The 17,633-nt window shown below is 39.8% G+C and overlaps 1 protein-coding gene across 1 annotated transcript in view; it reads left to right on the plus strand.

Annotated features, from left to right (window-relative positions):
* Nucleotides 1–17,633, plus strand: part of RABEP1 (rabaptin, RAB GTPase binding effector protein 1) — a 46,017-nt gene that overhangs the window by 5,973 nt on the left and 22,411 nt on the right. Inside the window, exons 2-4 of the mRNA XM_058854238.1 lie at nt 12,051–12,179; nt 14,061–14,264; nt 15,472–15,632. Of these exons, the coding sequence (XP_058710221.1) occupies nt 12,051–12,179; nt 14,061–14,264; nt 15,472–15,632 (494 nt within the window). The remainder of the gene's footprint in view (nt 1–12,050; nt 12,180–14,060; nt 14,265–15,471; nt 15,633–17,633) is intronic.

Genomic DNA, 17,633 nt, shown 5'->3' on the forward strand with positions numbered 1-17,633 from the left:
TCTATCAGAGCAGTTCTGTGGTATTAGTTGAGGGCAGGACAGGAAACAGCAGAGCTGTGATCTGCTCATTTGGTTCTGTGTGCAGTTAAGGACCCTGCCTTGTGTGTTAGGGACTGAAAAATAACCAGAATCCTGGAGGAAAAAAGAAAAAAAGGCAGTCTGATTTTTAGTTACTTAATAAACCAGAAACACTTAATAACCCTTACTGTGGTGAGTCACACTGAGAAGAAATTTAAATTTGGGTGGGATTTTATTAATATTTATCTTTTTATATTTTGTGGGTTTTGAAAGTGTTTTTTGGTAAAATTCTGGAGCATAAATTCAGTAACAGAAGTTATACATAGCAAAGTGAATTGGAATCAATAACTGGAAGGCAATGGTAGCATTAACTGTGTGTATTCCAGAGGGAATAGCCTGGAGGTGAGAGGGAAGGGTTACCTGGGGATCAAACCAAACCAGCAGTGTCGATTATAATGGTGTTCCCATGGCTTTAAGCTGGTGACCTGAATAGACTGTGTATTGCATCTTCTACCAATACATGTTTTTAGCTTTCAGATAATTGCAACAAGATTTGCAATGCTGTTTAAATGGCAACAAAGGAGAGGAATATGCACAACAAAAGGAGAAACAGCTCTTTGACTGTTTTTGTGAGTGGTTCCCTGTGTAACTGTTTATCCCCCACACTCATGCCCTGGTAGGGTAACTGTATTTGCATGGCTGGTCACCATTCAAATACTCCCCACCAGAAATTATTTATTTGAATCTATGCTGCATCAGTGCTATGCAAAATGAGGAGGCAGCACCATGGTTGGGTGCTTTAAAAAAAGAATGAAGCAGTAACTTGCAAACAGTAACGTAGATAAAACCACAGAGTATCATACAATGCTTACAGCTGTGTGTTCAGTGGTGTTGCCTTAATCTACACAGGAAGAAACACAGAGGAGTGCTAGAAGTTACTGCTCAAGCAATAAGTATTTTAACTATCTACAATAAATTTTCATGTCCAGTATCCTTTAAGAAAATTGTCTTTCCTAAGGTTTATTGAAGTTCATGTTGGACTCGCCTTGATTTCAGAGACAAGAATTGGAACATTCATCTTACATTAACAGTAACCTGTGCCAAAATCCCTCTGATACATTTTATCTGTGGTGTTACTTGGTTTATTTTGGTGAAATACAAAGAATAAATTTGGCTCTGTTAATTAAAATCATCTGTCAGAATGGCATCTTTGTCATATATGGCATCTTTAAAATTTTCTTTTAAAGATTGGTTTCAAGTAAGGTTTTCTTAATTGCCAGCTTGCAATGTCTGTTTATATCTTCTCCCATGTGAAATTAATGGGAAAGCAATTAGGCAAACTCTGGATTCTGCGCTTGAGTGACGCTTCTAGCTGTGAAGATATTAGAGCTGTCTGTCTGGTCTTCACAGCTTCTGTTGGAGTTCTAGATGAAACTGGAGATAAAGATGTTAAAGTGCTGCATTAACTCCTGATGTTTCAGAGTTAAATTTGTTGGAGGCATTGAGGTTTACATTTAGCTGATGATCCATCGGGAGTGGTTGTAATGGCCTGTTACAATGTCTAATCTAACTGTGTATTTGCTTTCAAGTAAATGTGAACCTAACCTTATTGTGGGATAAGAATGTTTTCTGATATATTTTTATCTGCAGCTCTAGGTTTTGTACCAGTCTAAGCACTTCTATACTGGAAACTGCAGTGCAGTACAACTCTTACAGGTCCATTTGTTCAAAACCTGAGTGTGTACAAACACTGGTGGGAAACCTGAGCTTTGGAATTTGCTTTCTAATACCAATTAAGTTTGTCAGCTTCCCCTGGAGAGTCTGAATAGAAATCAGGATTTGAAAAAGGTCGTTTATCACTTACAAATGTCAGTCATCAAGTCTTAAAAATCTAAGTTCTGCTGCATGGCTACACCAATCTCAGTTGCCACAAGGGAGAGTGGGGGACAGAATGAAGGCCAGACTATTTCTTTTGGCAGGCAGCAAGCACTTCAGTTAAACTGATAATCAGGCTGTACCCATAGGCTGTGGTTTCACATTGCAGCTAAGCCAGTCTAGAAGGTTGCTACTGCTGAGAGAAGGGTTCCTACTCTCTTCTTCCTGCTCCCACAGTCGTGTTTCCCTCATTTTCTTTATGCCAGCCCTGCACATTGGACCCATCACCGAGCCAGTTCAGCTCAGTCACCAGTTGAGAACTACTCACTGCTGAATTAATTAGTTTCATTAATTTAGTGAAAGACCTGATAAGCATTAGAGCTGGCATAAAGGAAGGGTGTAAACCACACAGTAGTAATATGAGAGTCCAAGGGTATAGTTCTGACTTTTTTTCACAGTTTACTCTGATCTTCATTGCCACGTGTGTGTCAGGTCTGCTCTGTGCTCAGCCAAGTGCTAGGTGTGGTCTGATTTGGACCTGGTTTGAGACTCACACGCCTCCCACCCTCCAAATTTTTCCTGTATCACTTCTGATGCTGTCACTGCTGTTAAAAGCTCTCATAGTGTGGTGGGGGTAAAAGGCATGTGTGCTCACAGTGAGGTGAGAGTGCTGAGTTACCCTCTCAGATGACCACCAATATAGAAATTGATATAAAATGATTGTAACTGCAGGCTTAGTCTGGCCTTCCCATTCTGTTTGCTTAGATCCCTGGAAAATGTTTTGAAAATTTCATGCTGGAGGAGGATCTTCTTCCTTTTTAAATGTTCAGGAATTCATGTAGTTGGCAAGTGGTAGCAAAAAATATGAATATATAGAATCACAGCAGTATTTCCTGTCAAGAAATAGATTCTAGAGGCTTGGGGGAGTACTAGTCTGTTGTTCTCTGGGAACCTATTAAATTGCTGTAGAAACCTTACTCCAAATAATAGGATCTGTATCCTGTTCCTTATCAAGTAAAGATGTTAATTGTCTTTTATTGTTTGTTGTACTATATTTATCATCACAATGTCTCCCTAAATATATCAGGCAACAGTCTTTTCCAGGCCATTTATTAAGATTTATATCCTTTAAGTGGCTACTCTACAGCACCCTTTTTTTCATGCCTACAACAGGCTATTCTGACAAGTAAAATTTTAATATTACTATTTTTTTAAAGTAAGTTTCTACCTGTTCTCTTTCCCAGTTTATTTTCTGTATACCAATTTGAGTGGCCAGATTATATAGCAAGGAATAGGGAACCACAGTGGGAAAGAAATCATGTGTTAACTCCCTTTTGTGCTGCTTGTTCATATCCGTAACTCTTGAGTTGTGTGTGAGTTGCTGCTATTTCTGAAGTTTTTCTAGTACCTGTGAAATGACTGTGCTGTCTGGTAGCTGTGCATGTGGAAGTGAGTTTCCATGCTCTTGTGATTATTTCAGCTTTTGAAAACGTCCACCAGGATGCCAATTTGCTTTAAATGGCAGTGTCCTCACACCTGTACCAATGGTAAATTGCAGAAGCCATTGCCTATATAAATTTCACAAACATTATCTTCTTTCTGGTTTCTTCCACATCATTTTCTTGGTCGAGCTGTATTTCACTTTTGTTACCTTCCTTTGAATTTTTAAGTGTGTTAGGTTATCATTAATTTGTTCTTTTTGTTCAGAAATTGGGAAGCAGAGTACCTGGGGTGGACTGTAGCCTGAATGCTCTCAAAACTACACCTCAATTCTTAGCCCCATGACAAACAGCAAGACAGCATGAGATCTCAGACTAGTGGTGTCTGGGGGAATTTTGGAATTAATGTAATGGTTTTCTTTTATATATTAACTTACTTCATCAAAGAGAACAATGCACTAGGGTTGTTTTGTGCTGTTTTGTTGGTTCTTTTTTCCTGAGAGTTGAGTCACACTTTATTCTCATTTTTCTGCCTGACGAGGACAGTCTTTAATAAATCTGTAGGTGAAGTGATAAACATATAATAAGGAGTCACAGAGATTTTTTTTCCCCTCCCACTGCAAATGAGTCAGCAATTAAATTATCTTGAAAGAAAATCAGTCTGTTGTCTGGGTTTAGCAAATGTTTACATTTAAAGAGAACAGTTATATTAGTGGTGCTCAGAGTGCAAATTGTGTAGGGGGTCTCCTGTAAAATGAAATGCATATCAGAATCTCTCCCTAAATGACTCTTGATCTGAAATATTTTCATTTGATCAGAGCAGCAGATTCCTGGTGGTTTACTAAAACAGACAATATCCTCAACTTACATTTTCTTTTACTAGAAGACACACTGAAAACCTCACTGTCAAGTGGAATTGCCACGTGTAATCCAGTTCTGGGTTTTCTGGTTATATCATACAGATGATGAGATGTGCTAGTGTGGAAAAACTTGGCAGAAATATTCCTGTGTAAATGTGTAAATACGAAGGCTCATTCATATTTTCAGTCTTGCTCTGGTCAGGAAGATTTATGTGACTTGACATTTTTGGGGACTTGTTTTCAAATGCTGTGGAAGGGAAGAGGAGGCTGTGCTAGGCTGGAGGAGCCTGTGTCTGCTTCAAACACCTTCTGTTGGTGTTTATCTTGCAGGTAATGAGAAGGGGTTGGCTGGTGAAATGAAAGGGGCAGGGATGAATTTGACAGCTGCATTGTTTGAGCTCAGGTGTGTGAAATGCTCAGAAAGCTTTGCCGGGGGGATTACGTCAGGCTGTGCCTGCAGGGTGTGGAGATCTACCTAGGCTGGCCTAGAGCTGGCAGAGGTGGAATCCAGCTGTGAATCCTCTTGGGGAAATGTGCCCAGTTCTTGGGGACTTCACCTTCCCCAGTTCTGCCATCACCCTGCTCTTGTTTGCTCGAGCAGTGACTGGGCTGAGTAAATGCCCACAGCCTGCAGAGTAAATAACCCCTTTCATAAATCCAAGGAGACACTGAGTGATTTTCAGTTGGTTATTTGTTTGTTGGTTTTTTTTTTCCAAATTGATCCTCCTGAAAAGAGCAGATACAAAAAAGAAAAATTATTAAAGCAAGATGAACAAGATGCAAGCACTTAGGGAGCAGGGAAAATGCTGGTGCTTGTGATGAGATTGGTAACTGTTCTCTCCATTTTGTGTCACTGTAGATGAATTCAAAGTTCACCAGACTGTAGCTTGCTGTTGACTTTTGAAATATTCTGATATGCATTCAAGTTTAGCAACACCGCGTTTCTGGGGAGATTCACTGGTGATAGCAGCAGGATACAGGCAAAATCCTTTCCATAGGATTCCATTAATGGTGTTGGCTGTTTGACTTTTCCAACTCTGTGATTCATCCACTGCTGCCCTATTTAAATTATTCAAAGAATTGATAAAGCACAGCGTGTGGTTGATTTTCTCAGAAAAAAAAAATGCTAACGAATAGTGTTTTCCTGAAATTTCTTGATGAATTGTTCTCATCAAAACATCGGTGGCAGAGATGAAATAGAGTGAAAACTAATGATAGTAAAACTTCTTGTGCATTAAGCTGGGACTTCTGTGGAGAAGACTGTGTGCACAGAACTGAGAGTTCTGATGGCAGCCTAGTTAAAAGGAGACAGCCAGCTAATATGCTGAACAGGGATGTACAAAATCCAGGCTATAATAATGGAGGTAGGGGACTGTCCTTGGGAAGAAATGGTGCTTTTGGCAGATGAAAATAAACCATTGGAAAAAAATTCAAGCCCCCTTTTGTCGACATGGACATTCATGTTTAAGTGCATTCCTGTGATACTTGATGTGAGTGAGCAGTGTTCCATTGCAGTCCAGTGTAAATAATGGGTAACTAAGCATAAATTTAAAACGAGACTTAAGTTAACCTGGGGTCAGAGTGACTAAGTGTGTAGAAGAGCATTACTTGTCACATGAAGTGGGCTTACCAAACTGGAAGTCAGGAGTGATTCTCCTTTACTGGGTGAAATGGAGTGTCACGAGATGGAGATCTGCACCTCAGGAAGCAACTGCCTCCTTTTGTGTCCAGGAAAGAAGATGAAGGAGGCAATAACAAAGCAAGGAAGTAGTTAACACATTGTGAGTGCTGTGAAAAGGGAGAAAAAGTGGGAAGTGGAAGTGGAAAAAAAAAATGGGGAAGGAGAAACTATGTGTTTGCCTTCTTTTCCTTGTAATTGTGCATGAAGATGTTTGCTTTGCTGTTAGGGAAAGTTTAGTTGTTACTGCATATGGCTATTTATCTTTGCAGGTTTAATTAAGCCATTTAAAGAACCTTTGTTTTCTCTTTCCCTTTTGCTTGTTCTCTTCTTATGGCTGCCTCATTCTTGGAAGTGTCCAAGTCCAGGTTGGACAGGGCTTGGAGCAACCTCATCTAATGGAAGGTGTCCCTGCACAAGCAGAGGGGTTGTAATGAGATGTTCTTTAAGGTTGCTTCCAACCCAAACCATTCTGTGGTTCTTGATTGTATTATAGAAGAGAGTCTTCCCATTTATTCAAACATCTGAATTTCTTCAGATTTTAATTACTTTAATTTAGTGATGGCTTTTCATTTTTTCTCTAAACTCCTTAATGTAGGATGTTACACATTGTTTAGCATAAAAAAGAAAAATAAAGAGTAGGAATAGGCCCTACTGAGATTATAGGCTGTAGTGGAAAGATGTTTGTCATTCAGCTTCAATTAAAAATAACATTACCTTCAAACTTTAATATACTGCAAACTTCCACTTGATGTTAATAGAGTATTTATTATGTGGTTAGATGCTGGTAACGTGCAATGCTTGGCTGAATATTTTTGATCCTGCACTTGCTGATATTTGCAATAAATATGAAGCTTCTGTAACAGATATGATGCAGCAAGGCTCAGATCTGCATGGTGATATCTGCATTTGTCAACAACACCAAGTTTTTATGGATTTGGCCTTAAATTGGTACTGGATTGTTTCCCTGCGAATGTTTAGTCAATGGAGAACAAATTGTGGATGTCAAATAACCTTCAGCTGCACAATCAGCCAGAAATGGCTGGATGAATGCAGCAGTGTCTGAAAGCTGCACTGCCCAGAATGGGGAACTGCCCAAGCTCCTTCTCAGAGCAGAGCAGCAGCTCCTGGGCCAGGGCACAGCTCTGGGGCAGAACCCCCTGGTTTTCCCCTTTCTGGGGTTGATTCTTCTCACCACACACAGCAAAACACTCTAAAAAAGGAGCTGTGACAGGCAGAGGCGTTTAGTGCCACTCTGAAAAAGAAGGTGGCAAGTGAGAAGTCAGGGGTCATTCTCTGTTCTCACATAAAACAAGGAAACTGTGTGACCAGTGAGCTTAAGCCATTTGGCCCAGTAAATAAAATGCTTGATACTTGCAAATGCAAGTTTGAGAAAAGCAGGTAATTATTTTCTTCCTGTGTTTTGGTTTGTTTTTTTTTTTCTCCACTAGTTTGATCTGCTGCTGCTGGATATCTGTGTGTAAGGACAAATGTTGTTTCTTGAAAATAAAGCAGACTCATTTTATAAGTCAGGAATTGCTTCTGTTTTAACATATTTCTTCAAAGAACCCTGATCTGTTCCTATGCTTCTGAGTGCCTCATGCAAACAGCTGGATTGGAGTGTATTGTAAGAGTGGAGGGGTTGGTTGTTCTTTTTTCATCAAATCCTGTTTGAGTAAAATAAAAAAAAAGCTTTTTGCAGTCTACATGAATGGTCTGGTGGCGGACTTAGATTAAAAGTTTATGGAGTAGCATAATTGTGGCTCCAATATGATGTCATGATAGACTGAAGTTAGTGCTCATAGCAAATAGTAGAAAGTCATAGTAGGAACTCATAGAAATAAGTATTTTTCCATACTTCTCAAGCAATCATGACAGCAAAAGAAAGGTAGAAAATGACAGATGCTATATATTTTTTTGTCTCCAAAAAGTTGAATGTACGTGTAGGTTCTTTTCTGCTCTGTTTTTGTATTTCAACTATGTTGGACTGAACTCTTGATGTCATGTTTGACTCTTTAAATATCAAGCAGAAAGCTCTATGGCATTAATTTTATAAATAGAACTGGTACTCAAAAATAGTCTTATTGATAATCAGCTTTGTCTGTCTTAGTTCTGGAATGATCGCTACATGTTTGTGTAACTGGAAACTGTCATACATAAAATTTAATCCTTTTTGGAGCTGCTCTGTGGAACAGCATATAAATAACTAGTCAATAAGAAATGCATGTTTGTTCCTGTGTTTTCCTAGAATTGGAATTTTGCTGTGCAGTGGGTTAAGAGAAAGCTGTATCTTTTTTTCTCTGAAGTTTCTCTTCACGTATTGCAGCAGTTTCATGGTTCTCCTGTAAATCGATGAGTCTGCTCTGAAATGGATTTTGCTGCCCTTCTTTTGAGTTCTTCTCCCTGGTTAAGGCACATGATGACATTCACTGTGCTTTGCTGTAATGTCAGTGCTCCACAGGAGATGGGGATCCCTTTGTCTCACCTAGAGTGTCTCTAGCTAGAGACACTAGCTAGTGTTGCTAGCTAGAAATTAAGCTACTGATTTAATTGCCATCTATAACTCTGTCATCTGCAGTCTATTTGGCCTAATAATCCATGAAAAAAAAAAAAAAAAGCTGTTTTAAATTGTTGGCCAAAAGGATTTCTTGTTTGGATTTTTTTTTTTAGTTTGGCATACCAATTTTAAGTTTTCTCAGTGCTATTTCCAAAGTTAAGAAAATAGGTCTTTTGGGATTTTGTTTGTTTCTGGGTGACTTAAGGCCCTAAACCCTAAATAGGGATTAGAAATCCCACTAGTGCTGTGAGGGGATACAGAGTGTTCTGTGCTGTGTCGCTGCTGGATCCCATTTCAGTCGGGCACTGCCCATGTCCCGGCTGTGTTCCCTCTCCCTTCATCCTCCTTCAACAGCCGTGGTGGCACTGGAGCATGGGAACCACTCTGCAAAATGAACAGCTTGCTTTTGGGGCTGCCTTTAAATTATAGCCTGTGATGGCAACTAAGTTTTCTTTTTCAGCTCTGGGCTTGGGGTGAGTGGGACCTAAATTCAGAGTGAAAATTAAGTGATAAATGACAAAGGCCTAATTGGAAATCTATGAATGAGTTCATTTCCTGCCATTGACTCCAGTGCATTTCCAGGTGGACTTTAATCTGTGCCATGTGGCCCGAGGGTACCTGTGCCTGGCAGTCTGGGCTTGGGATCACACTTGCATTTTGGGAAGTGTCTGTATGGCTTTTGTACAAATTGTACCTCTGAGGAAGAAAATAATTAATTTGTAAACTTAGTCACTTAGCAGAAAGATGGTAGCTGTTAGAGTGTCTCAGAAAAATAAACTTTCTTTTGCTTTTACTTCTTAGGCAGGTGTATTTGAGGGGGTTGATGTTGACCTATATAGCCTATTGTCCTCGAGTTTGTGCCTTGTCTTACTGCAGTGGGGATGTGCTGAGATCTGTCCTGAGCTGTATATGTAGCACAGGTGGTAAAACCACTTTAAACTTAATATAGAATCGAAAGAACAATGTTAATGCACAGTTGCAGTGATGGATGACCTGCAGTTGAGACCTTAAACTTTTTATTTTTTAGAATGCCTGCAGCTGGCCCTGACAGCTGCCAGAGCTCAGCTGTGGAGGGCTTTGATTATTTAGTTATTTATCTATTACTTTTTAGACCTAACTGCCAGGCTGCAGAGAGGGGGGAATACTGTAAAAATGTAAATATTTAAATTTCATTTCCTTCTAGGTGACTCTGCCCTCCCTCTTTCTGTTTGGGCGGGAGGATTTGAAAAGGAAAAGTCTTTTGTTTCTCCAGCTTAGAGCACTTGAACAGTCTGCTCTTGGGGTGTCCTCTTGCCCTTCCATCCTCAGCAGAAGCAACTCACACCTTCAGAAGAAATAAAGCTTGGTTGCTTTGCATGTTCTGATGGGAGCAGCAGCACAGCTGCTGCTGTCTCTCTGCTGAAGGAAGATGGAAAGGGAATTAAGTAAACAAGGAATGCTCAAGTCATCTTTGGGGGCAGGAGAGTTGAGTCGACAGTTGGTTTAACTTTCAGAATTACTAATTGTGGAATTCAACAGTTTTTGTGTGGTCTTCAAAAGAATGTGTGCAAGGTGAATGATGTCCTGATTCCCCCTTGTTCATTTGGAATGTGTGCTTGTGGCTCCAGGGCAGTACCTGTGGATGCAGAGCTGCCTGGCTGGACCTGCACAGTGCAGCCACCTGCCCCTGGCACACAGCTCCCTTAGGCTCTAGTGCCTCCAGGAGTTTCCCTTCAGGACCTGAACTGAGCTCAAACGCAGCTCCTCAGGGCCAGCACAGCTGTTCATGGGCTGTGGAGCAGGAGGTGGCGCGGTGGCTGCCAGCTCTGCATCGCCCTGCACAGGACTGGGGCAGTGGAAACACAAGCAAACCCTTTCCCTTTGCAAAACTTCAGCAGGAGATCAAAGGAAACCCTTTTTAACCTTGGGAAGCATTTTTCTTACCCAGACCTGGTTCTGCATGTGCTGTTTCATCCCTGGTTTTGATCCAGACACTCTCTGAACTCACTTGAAGCTTTGCTCTCGGTGTGTCTTTGCTGCAGATTCCTTTCATTTTCTGGAGAGCACTCCTGCGCAGTTGGCTTTGAACTATCCACATAGGAGTTGCTGCCCAGAAAAACCTATGTGTTTGTATTTCAGGTGATAAAAAAACAGATTAGGATTTTTTTAAAAAGCCACTTTAAAATTTCATCGGTCTTATATATGCATTTATCTTTTATTCAGTACAGAACTGAAGAGATTAGGTGCTGTATTTTGTAATATATAAGCTCTTATAACCAGCAGTGAGTAAAACATACCTATGCTCTTAGAAGATCCTTTTGTTTAGTTATTTAGTGTGTCTGTGCTTACTGTACGTCATCTGGTACCAAAAATAACTGTCCCCATCTCAATGGCATTGCCCATCCAGCATTTTACCTGCGAGCTGTAGAGCTGATTCCAGCTGCTTGTGAGTCTAAGTGTTTGATGCTGAAATTGTGTAGCCTTTGGATTGTATTTTCACTGCTTGATTGTGTGGGAAGTGTTGGATGGGATGCACAAACACCTCTGATGGATCAATATTTTGTGTATCTAGTCTGTGCTATATAGAGGCTATAACTGAAGTGATTCACTTTGCACGGCAGAGTTGGAACACAAAATGCTTCTGCAGAACACACAGAGGCTCATGTAGAGAAACATTTTTTTCCCCAGTGCATTGCAGCAGGGAAATGTATTTTGTTCTGGCTCACCAGCATTTTCTTTCTGTTTTGTGTTTGAATTCTGAGGTGTGCAAGTTGAAACTGCCAGCTACAGCAGAACTTGAGGTGCAAAGAAGTGGATATTGTACATGCAGATGGGTTGGTGGTTGTATGGGGTCTTTATAGCATCATACAGTGGTATCATGTGGGGTTTTTTTTTCAATAATAAGCACGTTATAACAATCTTTGTAGACTTTCTACTCTTCCTTCTTTGGTTGTACCACCAGATGAAGGGCTGATGTGGTAAATTCTGGAGAACAGAGTGATGTATGTGCATCTTTGAGGATTTTTACCTGCTGGAAATGAGGACAGTTTGATCTTACAATTAGTTAATTCTCTGTAGATTGTGGTCATCCTCTGGCAAACTTCTCCAGGTGTAATCTGGTTCATCTTTTGCTGAACATGCAGAACTGAAGACTGGATTGATAATGGTACCTAATTTTTAGCTTACAGGGTTTCCTTCCTGTGCTTTGCCCTTTCATAGCTGTTGGCTGAGCTGCTGTCACTTTGTTTTATTTGACCTCAGCCTTTGAGCACTTGGTGCTTTATTGTTCAGCCCTCACACACTTCCCAGGGAAGAAAACCATCACCAGAATTATTTCTATTTCTTCCTTCGTCATATATACCAAATTGTGGTTTTGTTTTGAAGATTGTTTTCTGCAGAACTCCCTGCCACTTTGCCTCTAGTTCCCCAGAGATGTTTCATTAGAATTTGGTGTTGCAGTCTTAAGAAAACCTACCTTCCTTTGTTCCTTAAAGGACTGGCTAGTTTTCCTCATTATCATGAGGCAACAGCACAGCTATTGAGTAAAGATATTTTAAAAAGAGTAAGCCCCAAACCTCAGCCTTGCAGAATGGGATGTCTGGATAACTGTTAGTGACGTACCTTATCTTCTGCTTTATTTTTAGATGCTCTTCTACAACGGGTAGCAGAATTGGAAAAGGTCAATGCAGAATTTCTGCGCACAAAGCAGCAACTTGAGCAAGAATTTAATCAAAAGAGAGCAAAATTTAAGGAGTTATACCTGGCTAAGGAAGGTAAGTCCTCAATTCTCTGAATTATTCTAAATTTTATTGAACTTCATCTTCAAATAATCCCTGTATTATTTAGGTTTTTAAACAGTTATAATAAGTATGTAAGAGATTCAATAGGTGACTCTTGAGCATCCTAGAATGAATTTTAGAATTAAATTTAAAGATTAGCCTCATAGATAAGAGCCAGAGCAACTTGATGTCCATGCAAAAACACCACCAGTGAGTTTTAATACTAACTTCCTGAATTCAGGTGTGCTCTCTGGGCAGGAGCTGATCTGGTAAATGGAAAGATATATCCTGGATGCTGTGCTGTACTCTGTGTACTCTGTGGCCTTTTTTTTATATAACATTTATTTGTCTTAAATTTCCATCTGAGGTAGGCTGTAAGCAGGCAAACGTTATAAAAGTTTTAATACCAGCCAAGGGCATCTATTTCAATAACACAATTTAAAGGAAAATTTAAATCATGAGCTCAAATATCCGATGAAGTATCGGAAAGTAGAGATAGCTGTTCTGAGAGACAGATTGATTTATCTAATTCTGATGATTTTTCTGTCTTTAACATATGAAAGCAGAGCCAAAACATAATGCATTAAGACTGCAGCTGCTGTATAAGCTTATGAGAGCAGAAATACAACAGGCATAATGAAGATCAGATCATACAGCAAGCCTATTTACTTGTGTTTCTAAGGCTGGATAAAAGGAAATTTAAGACACAAGACACTACTGATGGGATCAGCAATTATTCTCCCATTTTGGTACAGTTAAAAAATATAAAATAAATTGTGATAGGAGAAGAGAAAAACACCCCAACTTTCACAGATACTGAAGTGAAAGGACAACAGAGGAGAATATACAAGCAATTACTTTTCTTTCCCTGCCCCCCCCCCCCAAAATTTTTTCTCCCTCCCTGTCTCCAAGACCCTTTCCTAAATGTACATTGAAGCTGTTGGGACCCATCTTTAATACTGTCACTTGAAAACTAAGAATATTAATGCTACAGAGTCTTGGTTTTTTTATACAAGGATTAATGTCCTTTAAAGTACTTGATTAGCTCTGGGTTCTATATTTTCTATCAGGAGTGAGAGCACTAGGATTAATTCAGCTTTTTGGCCCTGGGGGAAATACATGGAGATAGCTTGGTGCTGGTTGTGTACTGGCCAGATGTTTCTGCTAAATATGATTGCCATTGAAGCAGGCTATGTGGGCATAAAACATATTTTGTGTTAGTACTTTTGGAATTAATTATATATGTCTTCCAGAGCTGTTTGTTTCAGATTAGCCAAGCACTCAGGAGGATAATATGAAATTAGTTTAATTTCTGTTTATAGTTGCAATAATTAGAGAAGAAGTGGGTGTTCCATTGAATGTATCCTTTTTCTTAGTAGAAGCTCAGTTTTACCAAAGTATTTGGTAAGGAGCAAATTAGGCTGTATATTTTTCTTATGTGGACTCTCCAAAGGGGTCACAGAGTGTTTCTATTCAAAAAATATGAAGCGTTCCATCAAAATTGAGAACCAATTGGTCCCAGAAATGGGAGAAAAACTGTTTGTGCCTTTTCCAGATTCATTACCAGAATGAGTTAAATAATAAAAACTGTTGAAAAGCACAGTTCACTTTTGTCAGCTATATTGATCCTAGTTATATCTAGTGTCTGCTTTGTGTCTGCATCCGTAAGATGCTCCTTTAATAAGAGGCAAGGACAAGCAAAGTCAAGAAATAGCATTCCCTGAAGATACCTGCCAACATTTGTTCATTTGTTTCAGGTAGACGTTTTAATACCAGTGCTTCCTTCAGTCCCTTCTGTTCTTTGCCATAGCAACTGGGGCTACACTTCAGATTGAACTCATTAATCAAGCTAAATGTATATAATCCTTCTTTCAGAGGACCTGAAAAGACAGAATGCAGTGCTGCAGGCGGCCCAGGATGACCTGGGCCAGCTGCGGACCCAGCTGATGGAAGCCCACGCTGAAATGGAGAACATCAAGGCCATAGCCACAGTGTCAGAGACCACCAAGCAGGAGGCCATCGACGAGGTCAAGAGGCAGTGGCAAGAAGAAGTGGCTTCTCTCCAGGCCATCATGAAAGGTAACAACCAGGCAAGCTGCTGAGGTCAGCCACCCTGATGTCTTCAGGGATTTGTGCCTGCTCTTCCTCGAATATGGATAATTGTTATGGCTTGGGAAAGCTGCAGAAGGGCTGGATGAAGTGTAGTTCCCAAAGCTGTGAAAAGGAGCTTGATGGGTTTTTTATTGTCAATTTGAGGACAGAATTTAGAATTCATGGCCATGGGAACCTCATGTATATTCAAAACATTTTTGAGGGACTATGAATGTGACACTTCATCCTTTCATGAAGATAAGTATGATGCCTATAATTTGACGAATCTGAAAACAGCTTTAATCTGCCAGCATGATTCTCTTTTTTCCTTCAGTGTGAACACAGTTCTGCTCTCACAGAGTTAGATGTCCCTCCAGTATTCACATGGGCCTTCCCCCAGGGTAGTGACTGCACATGCTGCTCTCTCTGGATGTTTTTTTCTTGGTAGTTCTGATCTATTCCTTGCTATATTTGCACATTGTACAGCTGTTGACATTTCTGAGACAAAGTGAATGAACAAAAGCATATGAACTGGGAACAGACTATTGCCACAAATGTCTGTTTTCTTAAAGGTTCACAAACAGGATCACACTATCCTGAGCCTAGAGCCTGTTGGCTGTGAGCAGTTTTTCCATCACCTCATTGTGCTTTTCACCCAGAGCAGACAAACCTTAATGTATACTGAGTACACAAATATCTGTTTATTCATGATCTACACAGATACATGAACCTAGATTAAGGCTCAGCTGTGCCAGCTGCTGTTGCTGTGTAAACAGACAGCTCCTGACCTGAGAGGGTTAGTGTGAATCCTGGGGAAATGGAAGCTATGTGAGAAGTTTGAATTTCTTTGCCTTTTGGAGTACCTTTTAAAGGTTTTGGTCATTTGTTTGGATTATATACTTGGAGGTACAAAATGTACTGCTAAATAGGATATTAGTCATGTGCATTACCTTGAAATTAGGAGTTGCACAGTTTTTGAGGATTGTTTCTCTGTTCTGTTGATGGTACTACTTGAAATGCAGTTCCTTTGGATTTTTTACTTATGTATTTGGGTTTTGGGGCAGGGAAGGGAGAGTTCACTGTTGTCCTAGTTTTCATTAATTATAGTAAATCATTGAGTGGTTGTAGATGGAGTTCCTAAAGCTCTGTTCTTTGACTTACATTGAAAATAAGTTTTGAAAATGCTGTTTTCTAGAGACTGTTCGTGACTATGAGCTCCAGTATCACCACAGGATGGAGCAAGAGCGAGCTCAGTGGAGCCAGTACCGAGAAAACATGGAGCGGGAAATTGCAGAGTTAAGGAGGCGACTGTCTGAAGGCCAGGAGGAGGAAAACCTAGAAAATGAAATGAAAAAGGTACATTGGAATGAAGTTCCTCAGTTTCTGTTTGAGGACAGGCCTGTGGGGTCACACATGGGTTCATTCCTATGCCTGCTGTAATTCCTCAGCAGTTTACACAGCCTGGTCCTGCCAGCTGCCAGCCTTTGTTCATGGAAGTCATCATGACCTAATCCGTTTGAAGTCTTAAAGGCTTTGTTCCTAATTATATGCGTTCAGTGAGAGAATTGCACTTGAGAAGACAGTAAAGTTTTGCCTTCAGCTTATAAAAACAGGCAGCCTTGTAAAGTCACTTGTCATGATGTCAAATGAGCTCAAGTAAAAACCACCTTGAGATTTTTCTGGATTGACTGCAGTTTTATAAAGTTTCCTTTACACTTCTGTACTTCTTTTTCCAGGTCTTAAAAACTTAAAGTTTCCATTAAAAACCTCAGAATATCTAAGATGTCTTTCCTCTTTCTCTAAAGTAAGCCATGGTTGTGCATCACAGTACTGCTGCCTCCCCAGGAAGTAGAGAACCTTGCTGTGAAAAAACAACAGACTCTTCTAGATCATGAAAAATAATTGTTCTGGAGTGTGGACAGATATTGTTGTAGTTGTTCAAAGATGTGTGACTAAGAAAAGTTCATAGAAATAGATTGAGGTGCCTTGTCTTGAGTTTGGATTTTCTTTGGGTTTTTTTGTTGAGGTTGAAGATTTAATGCAGTTCCTTTCAGACAGGAAGGAAATTGAAACCATCGTAATAGATCAGCGCTTTATAAAAATCTTTGTTTATCTTGTTATAATAACTTGCATTTTCATGAATTTTTCATCTCAGCAGGCTTACCTTAGTCGTCAAGGTGTTCTAACAATTTTAAAGTAGTGACTGAAAATAAGGAAGTAGGCTAACATCTGATAATCTGCCACATCACTGCATGTCTCTGTTCCTGCTTGCTGTCAGCAGAAGAAATGCAGTGTGGAATATCACAAATGTTCTACATGAGAAACATTTTAGCTATTTTTACTGTGTTGTAGCAAATAATCAGTGTTAGTGTTGCAAAATGAATTATTTTTCTGAGGCTTAGGAAGAGATTCCCGACTATTGCTAGTTGTAGTTGCATTATTGCTGTGGGACTGCTCTTCATGGAGCCCTGATTTCCAAGGTAAGAATCAGGGTAAAGCCTATTCTAGTCCCACTGCAATTGTGAGACATTCACTGGTTTTAAGAAAAGATTTTAGTCTTATTCAGGACAAAAAGACTTTGGTTGGAGCTGAATGTAGGTTCAAAACTGGATCAGTGTGGTGAGTCTTGTAGAAACAACCCAGAAGATACAGAGTTTATAGTGTAAAAGTCCTGGCATTGCACTCCCAACTAACTGCCAGTAAGCACTTCCAGAGAACAATATCTCTCAACTGATTCAGATTTTTAATCTCAATTTACTGATCATGTAAATTGAAATTCCAAGTTGCTGACATGGCAGCAGAGCTCACCTAAACTCAGTGGCTTTTGTGGAGAAGTTTAGCATAGCAGATAAATGGCATTTTCAACTATAACCCTTTAAAATTGAATTAAATATCCCTGGTGATCCTAAAGGAAGAGGTGATCAGTTTATTAATCTCTGGTAACAGGAGTTTGGAAAGCTTTCTAGGTCTGTAAAGCAGGGGAACATGTACCTTATGTAATAGGAGGGGGAGGGGGAAATCTGGTTTTCAGAGTGCAGCTTCAAATAATTGCTTAAACTGCTTTGCATGAGGTTTTAATCTTCTTTGTTATTATTAAACCTGTGAGGTTTTTCTGCAAGGAAACTAAGAATTAGATCAAAATTGGGAAAAGGACATTCAATTTTACCTAAAAACAAACAAGCAAATCCCAAGCCCATGAAAAGTTTGCTTGAGCAGCAAAATAATGAATATTCATGTGTCAGCAGTCAGTGTGAAAGGAGGAACTTTCTTGGTCACTTGGGATGTGTTATTTGAAGACTTGTGATCAATTCCTCATGCAAAATGGCATTTGCAGCCAGTAATGCTTATATTCCATCT

This window comes from Poecile atricapillus, chromosome 21, assembly GCF_030490865.1.
Source record: "Poecile atricapillus isolate bPoeAtr1 chromosome 21, bPoeAtr1.hap1, whole genome shotgun sequence".
Taxonomy (NCBI): domain Eukaryota; kingdom Metazoa; phylum Chordata; class Aves; order Passeriformes; family Paridae; genus Poecile; species Poecile atricapillus.